The sequence below is a fragment of the Typha angustifolia genome, chromosome 4, assembly GCF_048772165.1.
Source record: "Typha angustifolia cultivar Huaian chromosome 4, ASM4877216v1, whole genome shotgun sequence".
NCBI classification, from domain to species: domain Eukaryota; kingdom Viridiplantae; phylum Streptophyta; class Magnoliopsida; order Poales; family Typhaceae; genus Typha; species Typha angustifolia.
The window spans coordinates 5,633,712-5,661,709 of record NC_133242.1 but is presented as its reverse complement, the minus strand read 5'-3'; the positions used below and the strand labels follow the sequence as shown (position 1 = coordinate 5,661,709).

At 40.6% G+C, this 27,998-nt stretch overlaps 2 protein-coding genes and 1 long non-coding RNA gene across 3 annotated transcripts; all 3 read right to left on the bottom strand.

Moving 5' to 3' along the window:
- Positions 1-12,549: 12,549 nt before the first annotated feature.
- On the bottom strand, positions 12,550-13,080 carry LOC140759140 (uncharacterized). Its single transcript, XM_073095625.1, has one exon. The coding sequence runs from the start codon at positions 13,078-13,080 to the stop codon at positions 12,550-12,552; it is 531 nt and encodes a 176-aa protein (XP_072951726.1).
- Positions 13,081-14,058: 978 nt separating this feature from the next.
- Positions 14,059-14,748, bottom strand: LOC140759139 (uncharacterized). The gene has a single exon (XM_073095624.1). It carries the CDS (start codon positions 14,746-14,748, stop codon positions 14,059-14,061), a length of 690 nt encoding a protein of 229 aa, XP_072951725.1.
- A 2,270-nt stretch (positions 14,749-17,018) lies between these two features.
- On the bottom strand, positions 17,019-18,164 carry LOC140759553 (uncharacterized). Its single transcript, XR_012104246.1, has 2 exons — positions 17,781-18,164; positions 17,019-17,187 (listed from the first exon to the last, which is right to left on the bottom strand). It is a non-coding gene; the product is annotated as an uncharacterized lncRNA (long non-coding RNA).
- Between the last annotated feature and the right edge of the window lie 9,834 nt (positions 18,165-27,998).

The following is a 27,998-nucleotide window of genomic DNA, read 5'->3' as shown; positions in this document are numbered from 1 at the left end:
ATGATCAAGAAGGAGGTCCTGACATTGTTTATTTTCATACTAGAAAGTGTAGTATTCGAAGACTTTTTTATGCTATGATTTGTTTTATCCCAAAGATAAGTAAAGCTGAAAGAATTGAAGAATTTTGACCAATTAGTCTATTGAATTGTAGTTATAAGATGATTATAAAAGTTGTGACTACTTGGTTGTGCACAGTGATGGATAATCTCAAAGTGCCTTTTTAAAAGAGAGATATATTCTTGATGGCATGGTGTACTCATGAAATCATCTTTGGATTAAAAAGCTAAAAGGAAAGGGTATTATGTTAAAACTTGACTTTGAGAAAGCTAATGAAAAGATTAGATGGGATCTTTTGGCAAATATTTTGACGTGGAGAGCTTTTCTAGTGTAGTGGACTGAATGGGTTAGGTCATCGGTAATTACTGAATCATCGACTATCATTTATAATTAGGGGTTTGGTAGTTATTTTAAATGCAGAAAATGTTTGTTATATGGACTGATATGGACGTAAAAAAATTATGAAAATTTAGGTGATGGTAGCCTAGATAGGGTTCTAATGGCTTTAGTTTCACGTCAATTGGATGTCTAGATGGAAAGATATAATTAAAATAGTGGAGCAAGGTTAGAACAAGGCAGAATAGTAAATATCTGATGTTGCGGCGGTCGTCGGAGGGTGGCGGATGGCCAAGGGTGGTGGTGGACGGCCGTAGGATAGGGTGGCTACCGGAGGTGATGGTGGCTATGAGTTGGATGTAGAATTATGGTTTCTAACTTAGATCTACTCTTAGAAAAATAAATACGATCTAATGGTTACAATAAAATGGTAAATACGATCATAAGGAAACTAAACTCAATTAATTCTCAATGCTTGGATAAATAAACAAGGAAGCCCAGCCTTCTAAATATAGAGGTGGGGTACAATAAGTCTTACTCGGATTAGTCCTGAAGGCTTATACGACTCGAATTAGGATTTGCCTTAGACTAACCCTGAAGGCTTATACGACTCAAACTACGACTTGCCATAGAGGGTTACATAACTTAATTAAACTTGCCTTAGTACCTTACATGACTTAATTTGACTTGCCTTAAGAGCTTACTTAAGAGATAAACATGACTTAGCTAAATCACCCTTATTATCCTTCTCAATTTGATTCTTCGTTCTGTCATAAATAGAGTACGAATCTTCAGAAACCTTGAATATAAAAGTTTGTAGATCAAGACGTCTTCGATCTTCTCCAAGTGGTTTCATAATATTTGGTCGTCCGTGAAATATCCTTCGAATATTTTTCTAAAACTACGCAGAGCTGAATTAGTTAACTAACAAATTTTAATCTAATAAGACTCTAATTAAAGCAAATAAATAGATAAGATAACTATACTTAATCCATTAAACACAATCTCCTCTTGATACGATCCAATTTGACCCGATTCGCAGAAATGTCTCAAACAAAGGACCCGTTATCTCCTTATCTTTTTATTGGAGGCTGATGGTTTATATAGAATGTTACATAGGGCTAATTATTTCGGGGTTGGGGTTGTGATATGATAATAAATAGAGTGATAAATCTCTAGTATGCAGATGATACTTTATTGTTTGTGCAAGCTGAGGAAAGAGAAGTTAATGTATTAAAATTCTTATTTTATTGCTTTGAGTAGTAAACAGAGGAAGTAGGATTGGATGCATATTATTGAAAAAATTGAGAAAAGACTAACTGATTGGAAGGGTAAGCTGTTGTCTCTGGATGGGGTTCTATTTTGAGTGCTATTCCTTTGTACTACTTGGCCTTTTTTAATATGCCGATTTGGTTGAGGAAGAGAATAGATAAGCCAACAAGGAATTTCTTATGGCATGATACTCAGTCAGAGAAAGAAAGGCTCTGCATTGGTCAATTGGGATAAAGTGTGTACGAGGAAAGAATATGGGAGTATGGGCATACTCAATCTAAAGGAGTTAAATAAATTTTTACTTGCAAAATGGTGGTAGAGATTATTTAACTCGAATAATAGTATGTGATCTTTAATTGATGCAAAGATACTACAAAAGAGTCGGTATGAAATCTTTTAAGCTAGTGAGCTCCACCATAATTTTCTCCTTTTCGAGGGGAGTCATGCAGCAGGGATCAATTTTGGGTTTACAGTGGAGAGTAAATGAACGAAAGAGAGTTAAGTTTTTGATTGATATTTGGATTTGGGACTCCTCTTTGGCGGAGTGTTTTTCCTGCCCTTTTTATATCACTTGGGATGAGAATGTGATGGTGCAAGATGTTTAGGATGGGCAGAATTTTGATGTGATCTTGATTCAATGGAAATATTTGGGTATAAAGAGAGTAGAAGAAGTGGAAGAAGAGGGTCTTTCCTAAGGGTCTAGGGGGATAGGCCAGTCGAGGAGATTAGAAACGGTGTAGCCAATGGTGGGAGAGAATGAGACAAAAGGAGAGAAGATTTAGAGAAGAACTCAATTCATTCAATAATTGATCGTAAGGTTACCTTCTGTATATTTAGAGACTAATCTAACAAGCAAAACAGTCAAAAGAAAGCCCTAGAAAGAGTGCAGATTCACCGATTGCGTTCGAACGTATTTGAACGCGATAAATATGTTCACTATATCTGCTAACGTATGCAAGCATTCAATCGAAAAGGGCATTTGAACGCAACATCAAATGTGCTAAACACGTCCTCTATATTTGTGAACATATGTAGACGTTTGAACGAGGGTGTTTGAACGTGATTTCCTTGCATTCAAACAAAGGCGTTCGAATGCGACTTTCTTGTATTCGAACGCGATCATAGAAAATAATTTATTCTAGAAAGAAAACAAAATAAACTCAACCCGAGTTAATTAACTCCAATCCTAGTCATATCAATCCACCATGCTTATGCCACCTTATCCTCAAGGTGTGAAATGAGGGAAACGATTAATGATGTCTGACTCAAGCTCCCATTTAAACTCGTTAGATGGCTTGCCAAGCCACTCCACCATGATTACTATCTCTAGTCATCCTGCTCGTCATCTCCAACGCTTAGCCAGTACACAAATTGGCTCTAGAGCTCTAATCTCTTAATCGGCTCTAGTATATCCGACCCCACCATCTGGCCGATGCCTACTCGAGTTCGTAGCAAGGACACATGAGATATGGCTTGGGCCTGACTTTTATTTTAAAAATAATTTTGTTTCGGGAGAATAATATTTTTGGCGCGTTCGAACACTGGAAGTCGCGTTTGAACGCGACTGTCAAATGCCTGCATATGTTTGCAAAAATAGAGAATGTGTTTAGTGCATTCTATCGCATTCGAACGTGCTACTCGAATACCTGCGCACGTTCGCAAAGATAGAGAACGCATTAAGTATGTTCAAACGAGTTTGACTCACGTTCGAACACAATCGGCGAACTGCATGGTCCTAGAGTTATCTTTTGATTATTATGCTTATTAGGTTAGCCTCTAAATATGTAGAAGGCAACCTAATGGAGCATTATTGATGAATTATTGAAGTTCTCCTTCCAAACCCTCTCTCTTTCCTCGAAGGGCATCCAACATTGGACGTTGACTCCTTCCTCCTTCAATCTGACCATACCCCCTTACCTCTCAAGGATCAGTCAACCCTCATCTCTTTCGTCTAGCTTAATACCCCACCATCGCTACCATCATCTTCTCCAATACCAAACCATTACTTTCCTACTCCATTAATCACGTCCTCCACGCCACCACCTGACCAATGGTCAGTATTTTCCCTATAACTTTTGATCTACATATCCGATCAACATGATTTTGATTGCATTGGATCCCTTACTTCAAGAGGAACTACTTGACAAAGTTACAGATCTATTGGACTGCTAGATCTTCTACAGTTCTCCTCAAAAGTTTTGCCCTAAGTAGAATTGGGCTAATCTTCAGATTGTTGCAACACCACTACACCAGATCGTAACAAGTGGTATCAGAGCCAGGCTGACCTCGGACGTATCATTAATGATGACAACTCGAGCGATGGCTTCTAGAAGGAAAACACAAGATCTAAACGTAACGAAGGAGGGCGCAAACATTGAAACCCCAAGGCATGAAGCACGAAGAGCAGATCTTTCCTCGGAAAGTCCAATAACTGCGCAAGGCCTCGTGTCTGCATAGAAAGGTTAGTGAAGGCTGGTGATGAGAACAAGGGAAGACCACCGCGCCACTCGTGAAGTGATTCGTGGATTGATGTTGGAACGCGGGGAGACTTCAATACATTGGCATCAACCATCAGCATCAACCATTGGGTCCGACTAGCCCTACTATCGGACATGTCATTTACACCAAAGAGCGGATTCTTCCAAACCCCATGGCGTGAGAGGCACCGACTAACCCTAGACCGGTGCAACCCGAGGAGAACCCTAGGGCCTGGGTGCGAACTTTACATGAAGATGATGAGGAGTGGGTGGAGTATGACGAGATGGAACACCAACGTGATTTCATGCAGCAGAGAAGGGATGCATATCGACAGCAACAACACCCTTCTGCAACTCTGCTGGGTCAAGGCTACGACCCTAACAATGATTTCGATGTACGGGGTCGATCGGTATGTCTTGGTTTTTCAAAATTTCAAAGTGACGATCCTATTGATTAGATATACAGGGCGAGCAATTTTTTGAGTGTCAAAGAATGCTGGAAGACTCCAAGGTGATGCTAGCAAGCTTCTATTTTGAAGGGCCAGCCCTTCATTGGTACCAGGGCACCGTAAGTAACGGGCAGCTTAGGACATGGGTAGACCTTACAAGAGGCATTGTGAAAAGGTTTGAGGCTGCTAGATATGAAGATTTTGATACTCTTCTTACCAAGATGGTACAATGAACTATAGCCATTTTCGATTGGATTAGTGCATGTTGTGATCCACCATGGCCGGACGCCTTGCTGAAATCTAACGTCCTAGCTAGGTTGTGGAGTGAATTGCAGGCAGGTATTGAGGCCTTGCACTTAAGAACTTTAGAGGAAGCATATGAGGACGCCATTATTATGGAGAAGAAGCACCAAGGCTTGAGGAACTAAAGCAAAAACTCATGGTCCATCTGAGAACCATGACAGCCTTATTGGCCAGCTAAAGCAATTGGTACTGCAGTAGCGACTCCAAGGACGACTGCTGGAAATTCAGGACGAGAGCTCTACTCTGACCCTCCGCTGATGTGAAGGGGGACCATAGAGCCCCTGTCCGAACTCTCACACCTGCCTAGGTGGAGGAGTGGAGGGCAAAAGGCCTATGCTTTAGATGGGATAAACATTTCACACCTAGTCATCGGTGTGCAAAAGCGATGGGGAGCGTCATGTTAATTGATGGGCAAGATGATCCAGAGGAGGAATTGGCCAAGGAAGAGGTTAATGAAGAGCTTCTTGAGGAGGCCCTGGAGGTGTCTGAAAAGAAGGATATGCAAGCCGAAATTTCAATGCACACCTACTTCGGAACCATTGCACCGAAGACGCTTCAGGTAGACAGATTAGTTAAGAAGCATGCGTGCACACCCTCATTAATTTGGGGAGCACGCACAACTTCTTAGATGAGCTTTTGTTGAGGAGGATTGGGTTGGAAGCTAAACCGACCAATGCATTTGATGCAGCAATTAGCGATGGAACAAAGTTGAAAGCTGACAGTTTGTGTCGCTGAGTAAAAATTTGGGTCTTACGACACAAATTAATTGTTGATTTATATCCACTTGCCTTGCGTGGTGCTGATCTTTTCCTAGGTACTTAGTGATTACAAAGCCTAGGAGACCGGTGACGTTCGACTTTTGCGACATGTGGATGATATTTCGGCGAAATGGCAAAGTGGTGCGGCTAAATGGGGGTGAAAACACAATCTAACCCTACCTTGCAACCTTTGGCGGGGCTGCCACGACCAAGGGAATTGACCTATCTTTTTCAGATGTCTCCAATAGAAATGAAGCCTCCCTTAAGCTCGGGTAAACCACAAGAATTGTTGTAATAATTATCTAAATTCTCTGTGTTGTTTGAAGCGCCACAAGGACTACCGCCGTGTAGAAATTCAGACCATAAGATAGCCATCATATTGGGAGTTGAACTGGCTAATGTGCATCCCTATCGGTATCCTCATATCCAGGAGGAAGAGATAACAAATTTGGTTATCGAGATGCTTGGATAAGGAATCATTCAACCAAGCAATATTGCTAATTCCTCACTGGTTTTGCTTGTGCATAAGAAGGATGGTTCGTGGCATTTTTGTATCGACTACCGAGCACTCAACACCATAACCGCCAAGCACCAGTACCTAATACTGGTGATAGAAGAGTTGTTGGATGAATTAACAAGGGCTTCTTATTTTAGCAAATTGGACCTTAGAGTAGGATATCACTAAATCCGAGTTCACCTCAAAAACATGCACAAGACCACTTTTTGAACTCATAATGGCCATTATGAGTTCCGAGTCATACCCTTGGGATTGACCAACGCTTTGGCAACATTTCAAAGCTTAATGAATGACATATTTGGGCCACTTTTGCGTAGGTATGTATTGGTGTTCTTTGATGATATTTTGGTATATAGTAGAAATTTTGAAGATCATTTAAAACATTTACATGAAATGCTAAAACTGTTTAAAGAAAATTCTTTGAAAGTCAAGATGTCTAAATGTTTGTGGTGTGAGAGAAAGGTGGAATATTTGGGGCATATCATTTCAGCAGAAGGTTTAGCGGCCGATCCAAGCAAGGTGAAGAGCATGGTCGTGGGTTTCTTGGGTTAATAGGCTACTACGGTAGATTTATTGGATATGACAAAATTGTAGCACCACTTACAGCCCTTTTGAGGAAGGATTCCTTTGTGTGGAGTGACAAAGCAACAACGGCCTTTGAAGAATTAAAATCTACTATGATTTCAGCCCCAGTTTTGGCATTGCTAGATTTTCAAAGGGAGTTTGTTGTTGAATGTGATGCCATCCAGAGTGGGAATAGGTGCTATCCTAATGCAAAAGAGCAGACCTATAGCATTCTTGAGTAAATCTTTGTTCGGTAGATCACAACAGCACTCAACTTATGAGAGAGACATATTGACAATTCTTCACGCCGTGACAAAGTGGAGGCTGTATTTGGTGGGATGCCACTTCATCATCCGCACTGACTAGAGGAGTTTGCCATATTTTATGGGTCAGCTGATACACATATCGGCATAGCAGCGGTGGGTGATAAAGTTTTTGGGGTATGACTATGAGATGCAATACAAAAAGGGAATGGAGAATTGAGCGGCGGATTTCATGCCAATTTATTGGAGTTGAATTGGTGGCTTTTTTTATGCCTTCTTTTCCCTTTCTTGAGGAGTTGAGGAGCGCAAGTGCCACTGACCCACGCATAAGAGGGTTATTGCAGGAGATTAGAGCTGATCCGGAGAATCATCCCGAGATGGAGGATAAAGATGGGTTATTGCTTGACCACAGGTGCATCCGAGTGCCCGCAAATGCGTCGTTACGGTCCAAACTGCTGGAACACTTCCACAACACTCCAGAAGCGGGTCATGAATGTGTTTTAAGGACTTACAAAAGGCTATCTTACAATTGTATGTGGGCCGAAATGAAGAAGGACGTCAAGGCACACATTAGGGCATGTGAGACATGTCAACGAGCGAAGACGGAGACCTTGAAGCCTGCTGGACTTTTACAACCTTTGTCGGTACCGGATCATATTTGGGAGGACATCTCTATGAATTTCATAGAGGGAATACCACTGGTACGTGGATATTTGGTTATCTTTGTGGTGGTGAACAAGTTGAGTAAATACGCTCATTTCTCAGTCTTGGTGCACCCTTTTTTGCTAAATCGATAGTTGGATGTTTCATACAAAATGTCGCCAAACTTCATGGAATGCCACGCTCAATTATTTCGGATCATGATCATATATTTATTAGTGAGTTTTAGATTGGATATTTCAGGTTGCAAGGCACAAAAATGAACTTGAGCTCAGCATACCACCCGCAAACCGGCGGGAAAACGGAGGTTGTTAATCGGGGAATTGAGCAATACCTTTGGTGTTTTGTTGGTGATCGTCCTAAATGCTGGTTGGAGTATCTTCTATGGGTTGAGTGGTCGTATAACACTTCTCATCACAACAACACTGGCATGACCCCATTCGAGGTAGTATATGGACAGGCAGTACCAGCGTTATGCAGGTATGATTTGGTGGCTTTGTCGGAGCGGACTGAGGTTGATATGGCATTGATGGATCGCGATGCTATTCTTAGGAGGTTGCAGATGCATATGAGAGCAGCCCAAAATCGATGAAACAAATTTATGATCAACATCATCGTGAGGAGTTTAGTGTGGACGATATGGTGTTTGTACGAGCCCAGCCCTATTGTCAAATCACCTTGCGTCCTATTTAGAACAAAAAATTGGCATTCAAGTTTTTCAGTTCATTTCGAGTTTGTGAGCATGTTGGATCAATTGCCTACAAGCTTGAGCTACCAGAGGACTCTAAAGTACACCCAGTGTTCCATATTTCATTGCTGAAAGCGAGGATTGGGCCAGATCAAGTGGATGGGTCAGTTCTACCCGAACTCGAGGAGGATTTGCATCATGTCGAGCCAATACGAGTACTACCACAATGACGAAGGCGACATGGCTCAAGGCTAGACAATGAGATCTTTGTTGAATAGTTGGGCAAACCATCCAACGAGGCGTTATAGGAGCTCGAGTCTGAGATCGTCGATCGATTCCCCGACTTCACACCTTGAGGGCAAAGTGAGGGAAGTGAGGTGGGTTATTATGATTCAGCTAGATATGGCTTGGGCCTGACTTTTATTTTAGAAATAACTTTTATATTAGAAATAACTTTTTTTTTGAAGAATAAGATTTTTGGCTAATTATGCCTTTTAAAGAAGAGGAAATCTGCAAGATTGTTTTTTCAATGCATGGCTGAGAATAAAGCTCTTGGCCTTGATGGTTTTTGCATGAGATTTTTTCATCACTTTTGGTCAATGATCAAGAAGGAGGTCCTGACATTGTTTATTTTCATACTAGAAAGTGTAGTATTAGAAGACTTAACTATGCTATGATTTGTTTTATCCCAAAGACAAGTAAAGCTGAAAGAATTGAAGAATTTTGACCAATTAGTCTATTGAATTGTAGTTATAAGATGATTACAAAGTTTTGACTACTCGGTTGTGCATAGTGATGGATAATCTGATTGACGATTATTAGAATGCCTTTAAAAGGGAGATATATTCTTGATAGCATGATCAGTATTCATGAAATCATCATTGGATTAATAAGCTAAAAGGAAAGGGTATTATGTTAAAACTTGACATTGAGAAAGCAAATGATAAGATTAGATGGGATCTATTGGCAAATATTTTGAAGTGGAGAGCTTTTCTAGTGTAGTGGACTCGATGGGTTAAGCAATTGGTAACTATTGGGTCATCGACTGTCATTTATAATTGGGGGTTTGGCAATTATTTTAAATGCAAAAAATGTCTCAAACAAGGGGACCTGTTATATCCTTATCTTTTTATCTTGGAGGCTGATGGTTTATATAGAATGTTATAGACGGCTAAACAAGAAGGTTTAATTTGGGGTTTGGGTTATGATGTGATAATAAATAGAGTGATAAATCTCTAGTATGCAGGTGATACTTTATTGTTTGTGCAAGCTGAGGGAAGAGAAGTTACTGTATTAAAATTATTACTATATGGCTTTGAGTAGTAAACTAAGGAAGCAGGATTGGATGCCTATTATTGAAAAAGTTGAGAAAAGACTAATTGATTGGAAGGGTAAGCTGTTGTCTTTGGATGGGATTCTATTCTGACTGCTGTTTCTTTGTACTACTTGCCCTTTTTTAATATGCCAGTTTGGTTGAGGAAGAGAATAGATAAGCTGAAAAGGATTTTTTTTTTTTTGGCGTGATACTCAGTTAGAGAAAAAAAGGCTATGCATTGGTCAAGTGGGATAAAGTGTGTACGAGGAAAGAATATGGGAGTATGGGCATACTCAATCTAATGGAGTTAAATAAATTTTTACTTGCAAAATGATGGTTGAGATTATTTAACTTGGATAATCGTCTTGTGATCTTCAATTGTGATGCAATGATACTACAAAAAAGTCAGTATGAAATCTTTTAAGCTAGTGAGATCCACCATAATTTCTCCTTTTCGAGCGGAGTCATGCAGCAGGGATAAATTTCGGGTTTATAGTGGAAAGTAAATGAACGAAAAAGAGTTAAGTTTTTTATTGATATTTGGATTTGGGACTCTTCTTTGACGAAGTGTTTTTCCTGTCTTTTTTATATCACTTGGGATGAGAATGTGATGGTGCAAGATGTTTAAGATGGGCAGAATTTTGATGTGATCTTGATTCAATGGGAAATATTTGGGTATAAAGAGAGTAGAAGAAGAGGAAGAAGGGGGCTTTTCCTAAGGGTCTAGGGGGATAGATCAGTTGAGGAGATTAGAGACGACGTAGCCCTGGTGGAAGAGAACGAGAGAGAAGAAGAGAAGATTTGAAGAAGAACTCAACTCATTCAATAATGATTATTAGGTTGCCTTTCACATATTTAGAGGCTAACCTAACAAGCAAAATAGTCAAAAGAAAGCCCTACAAAGAGTGCAAATTCCCTAATCGCATTCAAACACTGTCGAGCGCGTTTGAACGCGCTAAATACGTTCACTATATTTGCGAACGTATGCAGGCATTTGATCAGGGGCGTTCGAACGTGACTTCTTTGCATTTGAACGAGGGCACTCGAACGTGACTTCCTTCCGTTCGAACGCGACAAAAAATTTATTCCCGAAAGAAAACAAAAGAAACTCAGCCCGAGATAACTAGGTCCAATCCCAGTCATACCAATCCACTATGCTTCCGCCACCTTGTCCTCAAGGTGTGAAATGAGGGAAACGATCAATGATGTCTGACTCAAGCTCCCATGTAGACTTGTCAGATGGCTTACCAAGCCACTCCACCAAGAACTCTATCTCTAGTCATCCTGCTCCTCATCTCCTACGCTTAGCTAGTACACGAACTGGCTTTAGATCTCTCATCTCTTCAATTAGCTCTGGTATATCCAACCCCACCATCTAGCTGAAGCCTACTTGAGCTCGGAGCAAGGACATGTGGAATATGGGATTATTACGATTTAGCTAGATATGGCTTAGGCTTGACTTTTATTTTAGAAATAACTTTTGTTTTGAAAGAATGAGAATTCTGGCAGTCGCATTCGAAGGCCAAGAAGTCATGTTCAAACACGACTATCAAACGCCTACATACGTTCGCAAAAATAGAGAATGTGTTTAGAGCGTTCAACCACGTTTGAACACGCCATTCGAATGCCCGCACATGTTCGCAAAGATAGAAAATGCATTAAGTGTTTTCAAACGTGTTTGAACGCAATCGGCGAACTACATATTCCTAGGGTTATCTTTTGATTATTTTGCTTGTTAGGTTAGCCTCTAAATATGTTGAAGGCAACTTAATGGAACATTATTGATGAATTATTGAAGTTCTTCCCAATCTTCTCTCTTTCCTCCAACAACATCTAACATTAGATGTCGTCTCCTTCCTCCTTCAATCTGATCGTGCCCCCTTGCCTCTCAAGGGTCAGTTCACCCTCTTCCCCTTTGTCTGTTGGATGGCTAGATCTTCCATAGTTCTCCTCAAAAGTTCCGCCCTAGGTAGAATTGAGTTGATCTTCATATTGTTGGAACACCATTACATCAGATCATAACAAATGCCCTCGTGATCCCTCAGGAAGCTTCAATTTATATGCAACGGGGCCAACTCACTCCAATACACGAAAGGGCCCAAAGTAGCGGTGCGCCAACTTTTGATTACGGACCGATCTCAGCTTCACTTGCCGATAAGGTTGAACGCGCACAAACACAAGATCTCTGACCTCGAACTCCAACTCACGATGTTGGCGGTTGTAGATTTGCTTCATGTGGTTTTGTGCCGCTACCATGTGGGTCCTAAGCCTCTGTAAGGTCACGTCTTGATCCATCAACTCTAGATCGGCCTCCGTCCATACAATTGTCGCCTTTGGGTCATACGTCCGTAAAGAGAGTGGGGGTCTACCAAACACTACTTTAAAGGATGTCATCCCTATGCTGGTGTGAAACGCAGTGTTGTATGACTACTCCGCCCAAAGAAGGTAATCGCGCCATCTCCCTAGACGCTCTCCAATGAAGCACCGCAAATATTTCTCAATGCCCTAGTTAACCACCTCGGTCTGGCCATTCGTCTAAGGGTGGTTAATCGAACTAAGATTTAACCAGGTCTCCTGAAGTTTGAAATACTCCGTCCAGAAGTCGCTAGTGAAGACTCTATCGCAGTCGGACTTGGTCGAGCGCGGCATGCCATGAAGCTTGGCCACGTCATGCACGAACATCTCTACAACTACGTTCGCCAAATATGGGTGCACCTCTACAACTGCGTTCGCATGAACACCTCTACACCGTATGTCCTCTAACCATGGGTAGTCCTTCAATGAAGTCCATTGACACATCTTCTCAAATTTGCTCCAGAATGGGTAGGGGTTGCAGTAATCCCATTGGTTTGGTCGAGTCCGCCTTGGCGCGTTGACACACTTTACATGTTCAAACAAAGGACATCACCTCCTTTTTCGCCCCTACCCATACACAATTTTGTGTTAACCTCTTATAGGTTCTAAAGGTTCCCTCATGCCCCGCCAAAGGAGTATCATGGAAGGGGTGAATCAAAGTCACCTGTAGTTTGGGTTTGGCCGGTACTCGTACTCGCCCTTGGTCTAGCAGTAGACCATCCTTCACTTCTAACTCGGGATAGCTAGATGGTTCTTCCTTGACCTTCTTCATGAGCTCCCTCATCTCTGGATCTTCCACACTTGCAACTCTAATCTTCGAAAGGAAGGGAAATACCGGAATAGAAATCATGACTAAGTCAGCTAGTTTGAGTTGCCGCGATAGTGCATCAGTGACCTGATTTTCAGTTCCCTTCTTGTACACCAATTCATAGTCGTACCCCAACAACTTTGTCACCCACCACTGTTGTGCCAGAGTGTGGATCCGTTGCCCAAGGAAGACTTCACTGGTCAATACGCACCACGAATTGCCGACCGATATGGTATGGTCTCCATTTGGTGACAGCATAGATAATGGCTAGCATCTCTCGCTCATAGATAAACTTCATCTGGTTTTTTACTGACAATGCCTTGCTCATGTACGCCACCGTCCTTCCTTCTTGCATGAGGACAGTTCCAATTCCAATTCTTGACGCATCGCATTCCACCACAAAGGTTTGGTGAAATCGGGTAATGCCAATACTGGAGCAGTGGTCATGGCCTTCTTCAACGCTTCAGTGAAACTCTCCCTTCTTCAATAGTGATGTCAAGGGAGCGGCAATCTTGCCGTAGTTGGCAACGAATCGACGGTAGTAGCCCGTCAATCCAAGGAATCCCCGTATTTCTTTTGGTGTCTTCGAAATTTGCATTGCACCATGTTTTGCACCTTGGGTGGATAGGCTTCCACTCCTACCACTGAAATAATATGGCCGAGATACTCCACTCTCGGCTGGCCCTATAAATATTTGGACTCCTTCACTTTCAACTCATTGTCCTTCAAAATTTGTAATACTTCGCGAAGGTGAGCAAGGTGCTCCTTCCATGAGCGGCTATACACAAGGATGTTGTCAAAGAAGACTAGCACAAACTGCCTCAATAACACCCTAAAGACGTTATTCATCAAACCTTGAAAGGTGGAGGGGGCATTAGTGAGTCCAAAAGGCATGACCTTGAGCTCATAATACCCATCATGGGTGCGAAATGCGATCTTGTGCACATCCTCAGGCCTCATGCGGATTTGGCGGTAGTCGGCTTGCAAATCTAAGTTGCTATAGTAAGAGGCTCCCGAGGGCTCATCCAAGAGTTCTTCAATGACCAGTATGGGATGCCTATCCTTCACCGTGATGGCATTGAGTGCACGGTAATCCATGCAAAAATGTCGTGTCCTGTCCTTCTTCCGCACTAGGAGCACCGGTGAGGAGTATGAGCTTCAGCTCGGTTGGATGATTCCGTTGTCTAGCATCTCCTTGACAAGTCTTGTGATCTCTTCCTTTTGCACAAATGGGTACTAATAGGGCCACACATTAGCCGGTTCCGCTCTGAAAGTAATTTCAATGCGGTCGTCTTGGGGTTGAGCCGGCGGCATGCCGCGTGGCTCCTCAAACATCTCGTTAAATTCCTTCAGTAAGGCGAACAAATCGGTGGGTACTTCTTCTTCCTTTGCATGGCCTACTTGACTCTGGATTAATTGCATTAAAAATCCATGGCATTCGGTCTTTGGCAGTCCCACCATTAGCTGAAGTTGCGCTCCGAGTCGCGGTCGAATTTCGTCTAACTGCACTCGCTTGCCACTTCGTTTGAAGTCCATCCACATTTCCGAGAAGCCAAAGGTCATCGGGCCCAAACTTTGCATCCATTCCATCCCTAATACGATGTCAACCCCTCGTAAAGCTAATGGTTGAAGATCTAAGGTGAAGGAATTGCCTTGAAACTTCAAAAGAACCCCTTGGCATATATTGTTTGCCCGGAGTGTCGTGCCATCTCTCAATGCTACATTAAATCTCGAAGTAGCGTCTATAGCTATCCCTATCTTCTTGACCATACGCTTGTCCATGAAGTTGTGGGTGCTCCCGGTGTTGATGAGGATCCTCACCATTTGATTCTTCACTATGCCATCGACTCGCAATATCCAAGGTGCATTGGCGCCGGTGTAGGCATGCATGGATATCTCGGCGTGGATCTCCTCGTTGCCCTCCATTGCTTGTTAGTCTTCCGCCGCACCGTCTAGTTCAGCTTCCATTACCTTCTCTTCCTCCACATCCTCTGTTTCGTCCAACACCATCACCGTAGTCGCCAGTGGGACACATTTGTGCCCGGGGGTGAATCACTCATCACAATAAAAACATAGTCCTTTTGCTTTTCTCTCTTTGACTTGGGCTGGAGTAAGTCTCCTCATGGCAGTTTGGAAAGGTCCCCTCACTTCTGGTTGTGGCCGTGGAGGTATTCTTGCACCTATTGCTCTCGGTGGAGGCGCCAACACATAATGCGTGGCTGATATTTGCCAAGGCACTCCTCTAGACTCCGTGGTGCTCCAGCCCCCTTTTGCCACTATTCCCAGCTCTTGAAGCTTCTTTTCCATCAACTGAACTGTTACAAAAGCCTCCAACAACGTGGTTGGTTGGGCGGCCTTTACTTCCGCTTGAATGTCGCGTCGAAGGCCACTAATGAAGGTGCTCTTGAGTTGAGAATCCGACCAGCCCCGCACTCGATTGCTAAACTTAGATTTAATCAATGATAATTATCAACACATGTCTACTCCTATTTATAGGAGTAAAAATCTTAGTGGATTGGATTCACATGCGAATTATTCAATTTATTTAAAATTCAAAACAGTAGGATAAAACTAACTAACTTAAGTTGACTTGGCTAACCTAACTCAGATGATTGAATCATAACACCACCACCCTTAGCCGTCCGCCACCCTCTAATGACCACCGCAACATCGGATATTATCAATATGTCCCGTTCTGACTTTCCTCTACTAAATTATTTATATCTTTTCATCTTGACCTCCAATTTATATGAAATTAAAATCATTAGAATCCTAACTTCCAAGTCTACCTCCACCTAAATTGTTATAATTTTTTTACATTCGGATTAGTCCAAATTTGATTCGTAAGAGATAGTTGCTGTTGTTGGGTCTTGTTTGCTTGACATTTCTAACTACAATTATGTAGATGTTGGTAATTGTCTCGGTGAATTAGCTCTTGTGCGGGGGGAACTTGTCTTTTTTATTATGGTTGATAGTGTGGTGGTTTATTTTCAGAGATACTAGGGAGGAGTTTAATCTTTTGGTGGTTGGTAGAACTATTGATGCTTTGTTGGTTTGTCTTCTCTCTTTGGTTAGATTTTCTATGCAGTATGTGGAGTCTGATGAACTTAGCGTTACTCTCTTTGTAGATTAACCATTTTTAAGTTTTAATGAAATGTGTGTTTTGGCTTGTTTGTCAAGAAAGAAAAAAAAACATCTAATCACATGAGTCGATAATTAGTAAGTACCTAAGTCTAGGACTCACTAAAATAGTAGGCAAAATAAAAAATAAGTAGGCTAAGATAAATTAGCTCAACACAGTGAGTCAAATGTCTCTGTGATGTGATCCAATCGGACCCACATCACATCATGTCAATAAATTGAGACATAAATTTTAATAGTTTTACTTAAGTCGTGAGTTTAAAAAAATAAGTGATACGAAGTACGTAAAGAAGAGTTAAATGATTTTATGCCAAACAACTAAATGGGGTAAAATGCATTAATCTACCCTAAAACCTTAAAAATTAACATCTACTAGGCTGTTGCGTATATATTTGGCACAAATTAAAGTTAAAAAAAACACTCTAAATTTTGGTCTGTCACATGGTATAGAAAATTATATTTTCCCCGTGTAATTACTGGCAATATTTTCAACAGTGATAAGGCTACCTTGCACTGTTTTCTATAAATCACCACATATTTGCTCTGGTGACCAAATAAGACGAGGGATTGAAAATTAAAATTTTTAGTTATTATTTTATTAATTTAGTTTTATGTCTCATTCTCTTTTATTGTTTTGTTTCTGATCCTCGATGCATTTCACATGTATTTAAATTTAATGAATGAGTAATTTTCTTTCATGGTAAAGAATGACAATTTTAGGTATTCATATTAGTTTTGACAAACCAACCTAATTATCTTCTCTCTCTATATATATATATATATTTCAATTATATCAAGAGCCTCTCTGGTCCGATGGAATTAAACAACTGTATTAATTAATACCAGTGCATACTACTCCCTCAAAAATATTGTTGATTATAGGTTATACGTAGTAAAACTAACTTTATATTTTAGAAAAAAACTAACTTTATACTATTAAATCAAAATATTTCAATGAGAATAAATTATGCGAACCAAGTTTAGGATCGAGAATAGACATTTATAAGATACTAAGGACACATACATATGCGTACGGGCACAAAGAGGAATAACACTGAGTACAAAGAGCAATTTCATTATAAACTTTTACTATTGAGTAGGAGGTAAACATATTCCTCCACAATTTGCTCTTTTATTCTATGAAAAGCAGGCTACCAGAAGTACCACAGAGACAGCAATTGGATGCATAACGGAATTTTGATCTTAAACATCAAGGAGTGCTACCTGAAAAATAGAATTATAAAGAATATGATTAGAAATATTGGAATATTTAAGGTCAAGGGCTGAGCTATTATATTAGCATAATTTGAATATAAAAGTCCTACGTTTAATTCCAACTAGGCCATGGTATCAAAATAAACAAACAGCTCAAGCTTGACTCAATAGCTCTGGATTGACTCGGCTCGATAGGCTCAGCTCAAATATAATAGCTATTAATATTATATATATATATATATGAAATAGTTTTTTGGTTTGTTTTAAGGCTTGGCGGCTTAGGCTCAGTTCAGTTTAGCTTGAATAATAAGCTTGGTTCAGCTTGACTTGAAAATAGCCTAGTTTCATACATGGGCTAGAACTAGAGTTCAAGTTAGAATTGGTAGGGTCAGGCTCAACTCGTTCACACCCTTATATCCAACTAATTTAAATCATTAAATTGGGTCTACTAACATATTTGGCTTTTTGTGTGAAAATATTTAAAAATTTCTTTGCTTGCGTGCATGACCTTGTTTCATCTTTAATTTAAGAGAAAGAATTTAGAAGAACATATATATAAACCTCTAAAATAACTCTGAATCCGTCCAACCAGTATGACTAACCGATAGTATAGCTTTTCTTCTTTTCCTTGATGGTTGTGGCATGAGTCTCCTTAACGGGAGGAGGAGGAGGAGGAGGAGAGCGCATGGGCCTGTATTGGCCTCTAGGACGAGTGTATGGGACTCTAGGACCAATGTATGGGCCTCCAGGACGAGTGTATGGGACTCCACGACCAGTGTATGGGCCTCCTCTAATTGGACAGTTGTATCTGCAGGCCGGCTTGCCAGGGTTTTGGGGATCAAAGGTAGCAACAACTCTCATATGAGGGATGAGATCTCCGCTAATAGCCAAGAAAAGGATTACAAAAGCAAGAAAGATATTTTTGGCAGCCATTAAATTACAAATTACTTCTATTAGGGAGAGAGAGACAAAGAGAAAGAGAGAGGTTGTGGTGATAAAAAAGTTGCATTCTTTTGAGTGCATCACTGCTATTTATAAGCACACAGGTTTGGTGCACACCAAGACCTCAAGTCTTTTCTCGTTGGAAAATATCGACACGTCCAATCACGTCTCATTATCTTCTAGTCTTTTTTTATGCGTACCTTTCGTGTATATTCTCATACCAACTCATTCCGGTTTTTTTATTGGTACTCCTTAAAACCTTATTTTTGAATCGTCAGCTTTGTAGATAAATTTGTCATCTCAGTACTGTAGTAATCTTATATAATTATGTGCTTGGATGCACAATTTTTTTCACAAAAAATTAGATAAATATTAATTTTTTTTTCACAAAATCTAGAATTTGGATAGATCTTGTTGCAAAACCAGATATCCTTTTTCTTTCTTTCTTTCTTTTAGGTATGAAATCAAATTATATATATATATATATATATAGAGAGAGAGAGAGAGAGAGAGAGAGAGTTTGGAAAAAAGAGAAGGTGGAACGGTGAAGGCAGTGAGAAGGTTTAATGGGGAGCGATCTGCATGGCTAGTAAAAAGGCATCTTAAGGCCGGGAGAAAAATTGAGAGACCTACTGACTAACGGTTATGTTCACATAAATCTTTTGGATTTTTTTCTTGGTACATATAGATCTCATAAATTATTAAAAAAAACTCTCAAATTCTTATTTCAATAATTTTTTATTATATTTTTATTTCGTAAATTGTCATATGACTTATTTTTCAGTCCGATTATTCTGATATTCAAAATTTAATCTTAGCCCTAAGTTAACATAATCATACTGGAGGGTTATTAGATCAAACTATTTATTTAGTGGAATGGAGATGAGGGTGGATTGTGGAAGTGATTAAGGGAAGTAGACGAAGAGAACGAAGTGGTCAAGATCCTAAAGAAGAGGGGTGACTCGATAGACGAGAGAGATTAGAAGTGAGGAGAAACCTTACCAACGGTAGATGCGAAAGAATGGTGAAGAGGGAGGGAGAAGTCTAGAGAGAAGATAGGAGGCAAGAAATCAATAATCCAATAGCATAATGAAGTTGGCTGCCTTCCACATATTTATTGAGGCTAGCTAAGAAGTCCTAAAATAATATGAAACCCTAATTCTAGAGGATTCTCGTTGATCACGTTCGAACGCGCCCAATCGCGTTCGAACACACTCAAAAAGCCCCTTCTCTAGATTTACGAATGCGACACAGGCATTCGAACGCGGGCGTTCGAACTCACCCAACTGCGTTCGAACGCACAATATGCGTTCTCTGTATTTGCAAACCTGATGTAAGCATTCACAAGGGCATTCGGACACGACTCCACCTGCGTTCGAATGCGACCTACAGAAATTTTTTTTTAATGAAAATAAACACCTAATGCAATATGAAAAGATCCTAACTAAGTATATCATTCAAACAGCGGTTGACTTTCATCTAGCAGCACTCTTCGGTCATTTCTTCAAAATGTCAATGTGAGGTTTGTAAAGTCAAATATCACGCGCCCTAAGCTTCGAAGCCATTGAGTCTCCAAAATAATATCGGTACCTCGCAAGGCCAACGGATAAAGATCCAATGTGAAAATTTGGCCTTGCACCTTCAACTCCATACCTCCACAAATGAAATCTGCCCGCAATATGGTGCCATCTCCAATCATCACATCGAACCCTTCTGTGGGTTCCGACTCGAGCCTAATATTTCTAAGGAGCCTCTTGCCAATAAAGTTGTGGGTGGACCTGGTGTCAATCAAGATTCTTACTGTGGTTTTCTTGACTATACCATTCACTCGCAAAGTTTTTGGCACGGCTGTCCCAAAATAGGTGTGGAGGGAGATTTCGGCTATCATGTCATCCACCGGTGGCTCCTCAGCTACTCCTCCTTGTTGTCTAGCCATTCCCTCTTCGTCTGCAATCTCATCCTCAGCCTCCTCCAATCCGTCGATTAGGATCACTAATCCCAGCGATTTAGTGCAGCGATGTTCGGGTACAAATTTCTCATCACACGAAAGCATAGGATTTTGGCTCTTCGTTCCTCCACTTGAGCAGGTGTGAGTGCCCATCCCGAACCTCTAGGTGCGTACTTCACATCTTGGAATGGCTTTAGGGGCACTCAAGGAGGCACTATTACAGCAACGGTTCTTGGTACGCTGATAATATTTCCTGCCGCTATGGTTGGTTGAACCGGATTGCGGCTTCCTTGGCTTGTCCAATTCTGTTTTAGTTGTAACTTCATGGCTCGATGTTTGTCTTCCATGAGCACCGCATCTTCGAAGGCCTCCTTTAAGGTTCTAGGCCTTAAAGCCCTCATGTCGGCTTGTATGTCTCCCCGTAGCTCGGAGATGAAGTTGCTGCGAAGTTGCTGATCCGTCCATGGGGGTTGGCATTGGCTACTTATCCTCTCAAATTCTTCTTGGTATGCTGCAACCATGGTCCTTTGCACCGTCTTTGAGAGGAGAGCATCGAAATCTTTATACCTTGACGCTCCAAATCGCCGCGTGATATCAGCGCAAAAGTCGGCCCAAGTTTTAATCGTCTCATGGGCATTGGCTACTCGAAACCAATGAAGCATCGCATTTTCAAGGTTGAAGCTCGCAAGCGTCACTTTATATTCTTCTGTTGTACCCTGGTAAGCAAAGAATTGTTTCGCCCTATACAGCTAATCGATCAGATCACCACCTTTGAACTTTGGGAATTTGAGACGCATGATTTGCCCACGGATACCATTGTCTTGATCTGGATCATATCCCAGTCCTTGTCTAATCGGAGGAGGATGTACCATGAATGGTTGATGATCCCTCCTTCACGGTTCCGGTTCATATTGCCCCGCCCATGGATCTAGATCTCCAAGGCGATCTTTATAGTGGTTCGCTCATCGGATGGGCTCACCTACAACTGGGCCTGGTGGAACCATCCTTGCTTGTCTCTGCCCATAGGGTGATGGTAGCAAAGGCTGTTGTGGATGCAAATTTTGAACTGATGGCGGCGGGTTCATGGGGGTGGACTCGCGTCGTGGGGTCGATGGTGTATTCCCGTTCACCATGGCTTTCCTTGTCGCTCGTAATTCCCGCATCACCTCCATCATCATCTGGTTGTTGATGGCCATTTGTTCGGAAAGAGACCCAAACATGGCTTAAACGCTAGGCTCTTTCGTATTCCGATTTGGTCCGACAGTTCTGCGGGTGGAAGTCCCTGAAACCGTTTCCCCCTCCTCTATTGGGAGAATCTCTTCTTTCTCATCTCGCCATGCAGCCATAGCTCTGGTTGTTGTCATAGGAAGCGTGTGTCTAAGAAACGGTGGCTCTAATACCAGCTTGATACAATCTCCCCTTTTGGCCAAGGCTCGATCTATTCTGATTTTTAGATCTGGGCAAGATCTGACATAGAACTTTGAAAATAGATCCTGAAAGAATCAGCCGTCGGATCGATGTAAAAGTTTGATATGTTGTAGCCCCAAAAAAGATCTTTCCAACAAATCAAGTTTCAGACAAATCGAGTAGTGGGATCTCAATATATCATCCGATCAGTGGACGAATATTAGGGAGTCTGTCTTAGGATCCGTGGATGGAGGCATGAGATCCTAGATGATGGTGGATGGTGGTGGACCGGCGTTAACGGGGTGGCACCGGTGAGTAAGTGGTGGTGGAAGGGTTATAGATGTTGGAAGGGGTTAGGGCAAGGTGATAGATAGATTGGAAGAAGGGGGAGAAGTGGGCCGCCCCTAAGGGACTAGGGTGATTGGCCGATCAAGAGAGGCTAGAAGCGGCAATGTCGGGAAATGAGAGAACGGGAGAGAAGAAGATGAAGGAGACAAGGAAAAACTCAATTCATTCAATAATGATTCCATGGTTGCCACCCACACCTTTAGAGGCTAACCAAACAATTCAAAAATGATAATTATTAACCCTAAAACCGTAGATTTTAGCCGATTGCATTCAAACACATATTTTGCGTTTTTTTAATGCGCGAACGCGATGTAGGCGTTCGCAGGTGCATTCGAACGCGGCGTCCGAACGCACATTTCATACTCTCTGTATGTGCGAACGTGATGCAAGCGTTCACAAGTGCATTCGAACGCACTCCACCCACATTCAAACGCGACATATAGAAAACTTATTTTTCTAAATTAAACAGTAAAACAAGAATAAATGACATCCTTAAAGTGTATCCATGCTCGAGACGACATCGATGAAGCCCGAATCGTATCACACAGCAGAAGGCCAGAACAGCGCCGTTGATGACCCCCTCGCTGTAGCAAAACTGCGATAGGTGGCCGCGTGTCCGGCATTCTAGCGACCACCGACGGGCATGGTTGGCTCTCGCTAGCTGACTACAATACTGTGGTGGCCACTATAGTCGTGAGCGACCATCGCATGGACGAACCTGATGGCCACACTTGCAGCGATATTGTCCAAGACAAGCCATGTCGAGGTGGCTCCGTAGGCCTCACCACCACAGGGGCTCCACGGCAGTGGGTCTACGGCCATCAACCATAGCCGTCGGGGGCTAGGGAACTCATCGGCGAGGTGCCACGGCTACCGCTACAGCCACCCGAGTCCGAGCTCGATATTTGGCTTCCACCACTACTTATCGCCGCTTCGCCGCCACAAAGATCACCTAGAGGTCGACTATCAGTAGCCCACAACCTTGTCCAGCCGTCAATGGTGCATGTATCTCGAGGCCCACAATAGCTCCCCTAGGCCAAAATCTAATTTTAGCCCTAGGGTTAAATTTTTGGGTATTGAGTGGGAGAGATGAAGTGCATGTATCTCGAGGCATGCTAAATTTTTACGATTTGATTAGATCAACTTGCACGAACCAGTTGGGAGGCCATGAGCATGACTTAGAGCTCAAGGACAATTAGTGGAATGAACCGGTAGGCCCGCACTATCGGACTAAGTCGTATCTACATGCAGACCCGTAGGCCTACGAGCATGACGTAAATCAGAAGATCTAGCTCACATACTACTCACCTTGAGGACAAAGTGTCGGAAGCTTGGTGGCTTGTTATGATCCAACTACATGGGTTAAGTCGAGTGAAGTCGGGTCGAGTTAAGTTAGTTACTTAGCTTTATCTTAATTTTAAATAAATCGGATAATCTGCATATGGATCCGATCCACTAGAAGTTTTATTCATATAAATAGGGGTGGACATGTGTTGATAATAATTATAGAATTGATTGGAGAAAATCTAAGTTTAGTAAGTTATTATTTTCGTCCTTATCTTTTATCTAGCTGTCATATTGCTTTATCTTTCTAAGAGTATATCATAGTTGTAGAAACATTCCAACTTTTTAAACCCTAGCCACCTTCTACCTCCAACAGCCACTCTACAATACTGCCATCCACCACTACCTTTGGCCGTCTGCCACCCTCCGACGACCGCTGCAATGTCGAATAATTGCCGTTTCGCCCTATTCTGACCTATCTCCATAATTTTATTTTTAACTTTTCATTTTGGCTTTTGATTTATGTGAAACTAGAGCCATTAGAATCCTATCGCACGAGGCTACCTCCACCAAAATTTTTATAATTTTCTTACGTGCGGATCCAAATCTGGTCCATAACAGACTTGGAACAAAACCAACGGTGGAAATCAAGTCAAATTAGTTGACTTCAGTTAAGATTAGGATAATGCTAACACGACCCACTTATTTATTAAATGGATTAGAATTTTTAAATACTAACACGACCCACTTATTAAATAAGTTATAAAGGTCATAAATGAGTTATTAGATAGTACAAATTATTTAAATTTATTTAAGTTACTCGGGCTATAAACATATTTTTTTTAGTACAAAGAGATTTTTTCGTGTTATAGACGAGTTCGACGGGTCATAAATGGATTGTTGTGACATAAACGAATCATTGTATCATAAACAAGTTGGCGGTTGAGTCATATACGTGTTAATTGAGTTGAGATAATAAATACGAACACGTTTTATTTAATAATTAGATCAGATAGGTTGATCCATTTATAACCCGAATCTGATTAGACTAAATTCAAACTCTTTCAAATCGGGTCGATATTAGTTCTGTGAGTGCATATACTATTATAAGTGATATGATGATAATGATATTCAAAGAAGAAAGGTGCTATTTTTTTCAATGTATTACGTTACGGGTCATGCTAACTGAATTTACGTATTTCGTGATTTTTATATGAATCAGACAATCTGAATTTACGTACTCCATGATTTTGTAAATGGATCAAGCTAACTAAATTTATATACTACATTTTTTTTTATGATTCAGGCTAACTAAATTTAAATATTACATGAATTTCTTTTATTGATCAAGCTAAATAATTTTATGCATTACATAAGTTTTTAACGAATCATGCTAGCTAAATTCATATATTACGCTGATTTAAATAAAAAAATAGATCTAATAAATATTCACCGGAAGATGCATGACTTTATGTTTTTTTTTTTAAAACCTCAATTTTATAAGTTATTATTGGCAAGGAGGTAATGGAATCTTCACTCTACAGTGAGGAATAACTTTAAGCCCTGTTCACTTCACGTATAGTAATCAAACAATATTTTACTTTATTCTAGTATACTATTTCAATATTTTCTTTCATCTTATTCCATATAACTTTCTAAAACATATTTATTAATAATCTAATTTTATCCCATTGAGATAACAACACACTAGTCATATTACCTATAGTTGCTATCTTCTCTTTCTCTCATCTCCAAAGACAACATCGTATACCTGCAATCGCCAAGACAACTTGCGATGAGATCATCGGCTCCCCCTCCTCCGCCGTCTGCAAGAAGCTCACGTTCGACCTCCTCTGCTCGCTCAACCTTACTCTTGATCTCTACGACGTGCTCATCTTCGGCCTTCGATCTGATCTCTCTTCCCCCAACCCCAAGGTCTCCGCCACGGCACTCTACTTTCTCTCCTCCCTCCCCTCCTCCTCTATCATGCCTCCTCGTCCCTCCTCGACTACGTCTCCCTATGGTGAGGCAACATCTCAGCCCTCGCCTTCGATCGCTTTGAAGCCATCGCCAAGTAAGTAGCATCAATGAACACCCGATGTTATTGGGTTTAAACATCACCAATTCCCAATACAATTTTATTATTTTAATATTAACTTTATATTACATTAATGTAATTATTACACCTTATACTAGTATTGAACTAAATATTGCAACAGCTTATACTAGTATTAGCCTTCTTTTTCTGGTATTAAAAATTAGAATACTTATGCCTATTCCACCCATATTCTACATGTGAACACATTTAAGCTCTGTTCACTTTTATGAAATAAGGCTGGAATAGATATAACTATTCTAATTTTTAATACTAGAAGGAGAGAGCTAATGGTAATATAAGCTATTATCATATTTAGTTCAATACTAGTATAAGGAGTAATAATTATATTTGACGTGACATTAAGCTGATATTAAAGTATTAGAGAATAATAAAATTGTATTAGGAATCGATGATGTTTAAAACCAAATGACTAAGATATCCTACAACTGGTGGAAAATAATGCTTCAAAACTTTCCCTGCATTATGCGGGTACGCGGGTGCGCGGGGTTGTAATCCCGTACTGCGCGAGTATATGGGGTTATAATGTCCGATTAATAGCCCGCATTATGTTACGATCCGATAATGTGGGTTAGGTTACTCGAGTCAAGTCAAGTCAACTTGAGTTACTTAGTTAGATTTATCTTATTATTTAAATTTTAAATAAATCAGATAATCTGCATGTGGATCCTATCCTCTAAGAATAGTCATATGTTGATAATAATAGGTGGAATGAGAATTGAGTTAAGTTATTTTTATTATCTCCTCTTTATCTTTTCATACAATCATTAGATTGTTCTTATCTTTCTAGGAGTAGATCGTAATCGTAAAAGCCTTTTGATCTTTCAAACCCTAGCTATCACTTCCCTCTAGTAGCTGCCCTACTCTACAGCTGTCCACCACCATCATTAGCCATCTGCCATACTCTCCGACGATAGCTACAACATCGGACATCTATCGATTTACCCCACTGTGACCTTTCGCTACTCTTTTACTTTTAACTTTCATCCCAATGTCCGATTCATTTAAAACTAGAACCATTGAAACCTTATCTCACGAAGCTACAACCATGTAAATTTTTATAATTTTTATACATACATATATTGGTGCAGATCTGATCCATAAAATTGATATCGAAATCCTAGACAAATCTGAGGGAGATTGTTGTTGGAGGACCAAAAACTAATCTCCACACCGAAAGGGTCTTCTTTGGCGGCGCCACCACCACCAGCAATTGCTGACGATGAGCTACTAGCGTGGGTGACAATGATATTTAAAGAATTTTTAATCAAATTGAAGGAGAATTCGAATGAGAGAGGACTCGATTCAGGTCTTAGTAGATATTATTTAGTGGAATAAGCTTCAAAATTCCGCTTAAATTAAATAAATGCTTCACATCCTTTATAAATGTCCTTTCATATGCTGCGTATATATATGGGAGGTGGCCATCAAATCGTAGGGAGGGAATAGGAGTAGTGCCGTGATGTGGGTCCGCATAATGTGGAAAGTGGGATTAGTTGTGGAAAATATGTCCTTTCAGTAGGGAAATGACATTTATATTCTTTTTTAAGGAACCAAATTTGGAATGATTCCATAGTAAAAAGTTATGAAAATTTATACGGTGATAGCTTCCAAAGTTAGGCTTCTAATGGTTTTGTTTCACCTAAATTAGAGTTATGAAAATTAGGCTTCTAAAAAGTTATGAAAATTTATACGGGGTTTTGGCCATTGATTAGGTCTTCTCTCCGCCTCCCTCACTGTTTGAAGTTGCCTCGCCCTAGGGGGGGCTAGTTTCAGCATGGTCAACAATGATGGTGGCATGGGTTGGTCATGCTGGGCCAGGAGAATTGCCGTCAAGGCCTAGATTAAGTCCTTGATGGCGGTTTGGATCTCCTTTAAGTTCTCTTTCAATTTGGCCGAAAGTTCTTTGAATGATATCTTCGCCCACATGGGCGGCTGAAGAAACTCTCATAGGAATGGAAATAAGTTCTTGGTCCTCTTTGGTCGCTCCTTCCTTATTCGTCTTGGATTGTGTGATAACCATTGTCTAAGGGACATCGGCTCTAATATTAATATTATGAAGCAGATTTGGAATGATCTAGTTGTAAGAAAATTATGAGAATTTATATAGTAGCAGCCTCAAAACTTAGGATTCTAATAGTTTTAGTTTCATCTAAATCAAAGGTTTGGATAAAATGATATAAATAAAATAGTTAAGAAATATCATAATGGATATATTGGTAAATATTTGATGTTGCAGCAGTCGTCGGAGAGTGGCGGATGGCCGTAAAGTAGGGTGGATTGTGATGGAGGTGGCTAAGATTTGAGTGCTTGGAAGGGTTATACAGTTACGATATATTCCTATGAAGATAAAGGCGATCTAACAACTACAATAAAATAGTAAATGCATTAGTAATAAAATAATTAAATTCAATTATTTCTCAATGTTTGGATTCATAAATAAAGAAGCTCAACCCGTCTATATATAGAGATTGAGTATAATAAGTCTTACTCGGACTAGCCTTAAAAGCTTATATAACTCAAACTAGGACTTGTTAAAAGCTTATATGACTTAATTGGATTTATCTTCGTGGCTTACATGATTTAACTAGACTTGCTTTAAGAACTTACATAAGCATGAATTAATTAAAAGATAAATAGACTCAATCTATTGAGTCTAATTTCTTCGTGATTCGATCCGATCAGACCCAAATCGTATCACTTGATTATTATATCAGTTAAATATTGGATATATTTGTATTTATCTTCTGGATGTATAAGTTTCTGTGATATAGT

Excerpts from the sequence above, each read along its gene's own strand:
- LOC140759139 (XM_073095624.1), bottom strand. The coding sequence starts at position 14,748 with ATGGAGGGCAACGAGGAGATCCACGCCGAGATATCCATGCATGCCTAC.
- LOC140759140 (XM_073095625.1), bottom strand. The coding sequence starts at position 13,080 with ATGCTGTCACCAAATGGAGACCATACCATATCGGTCGGCAATTCGTGG.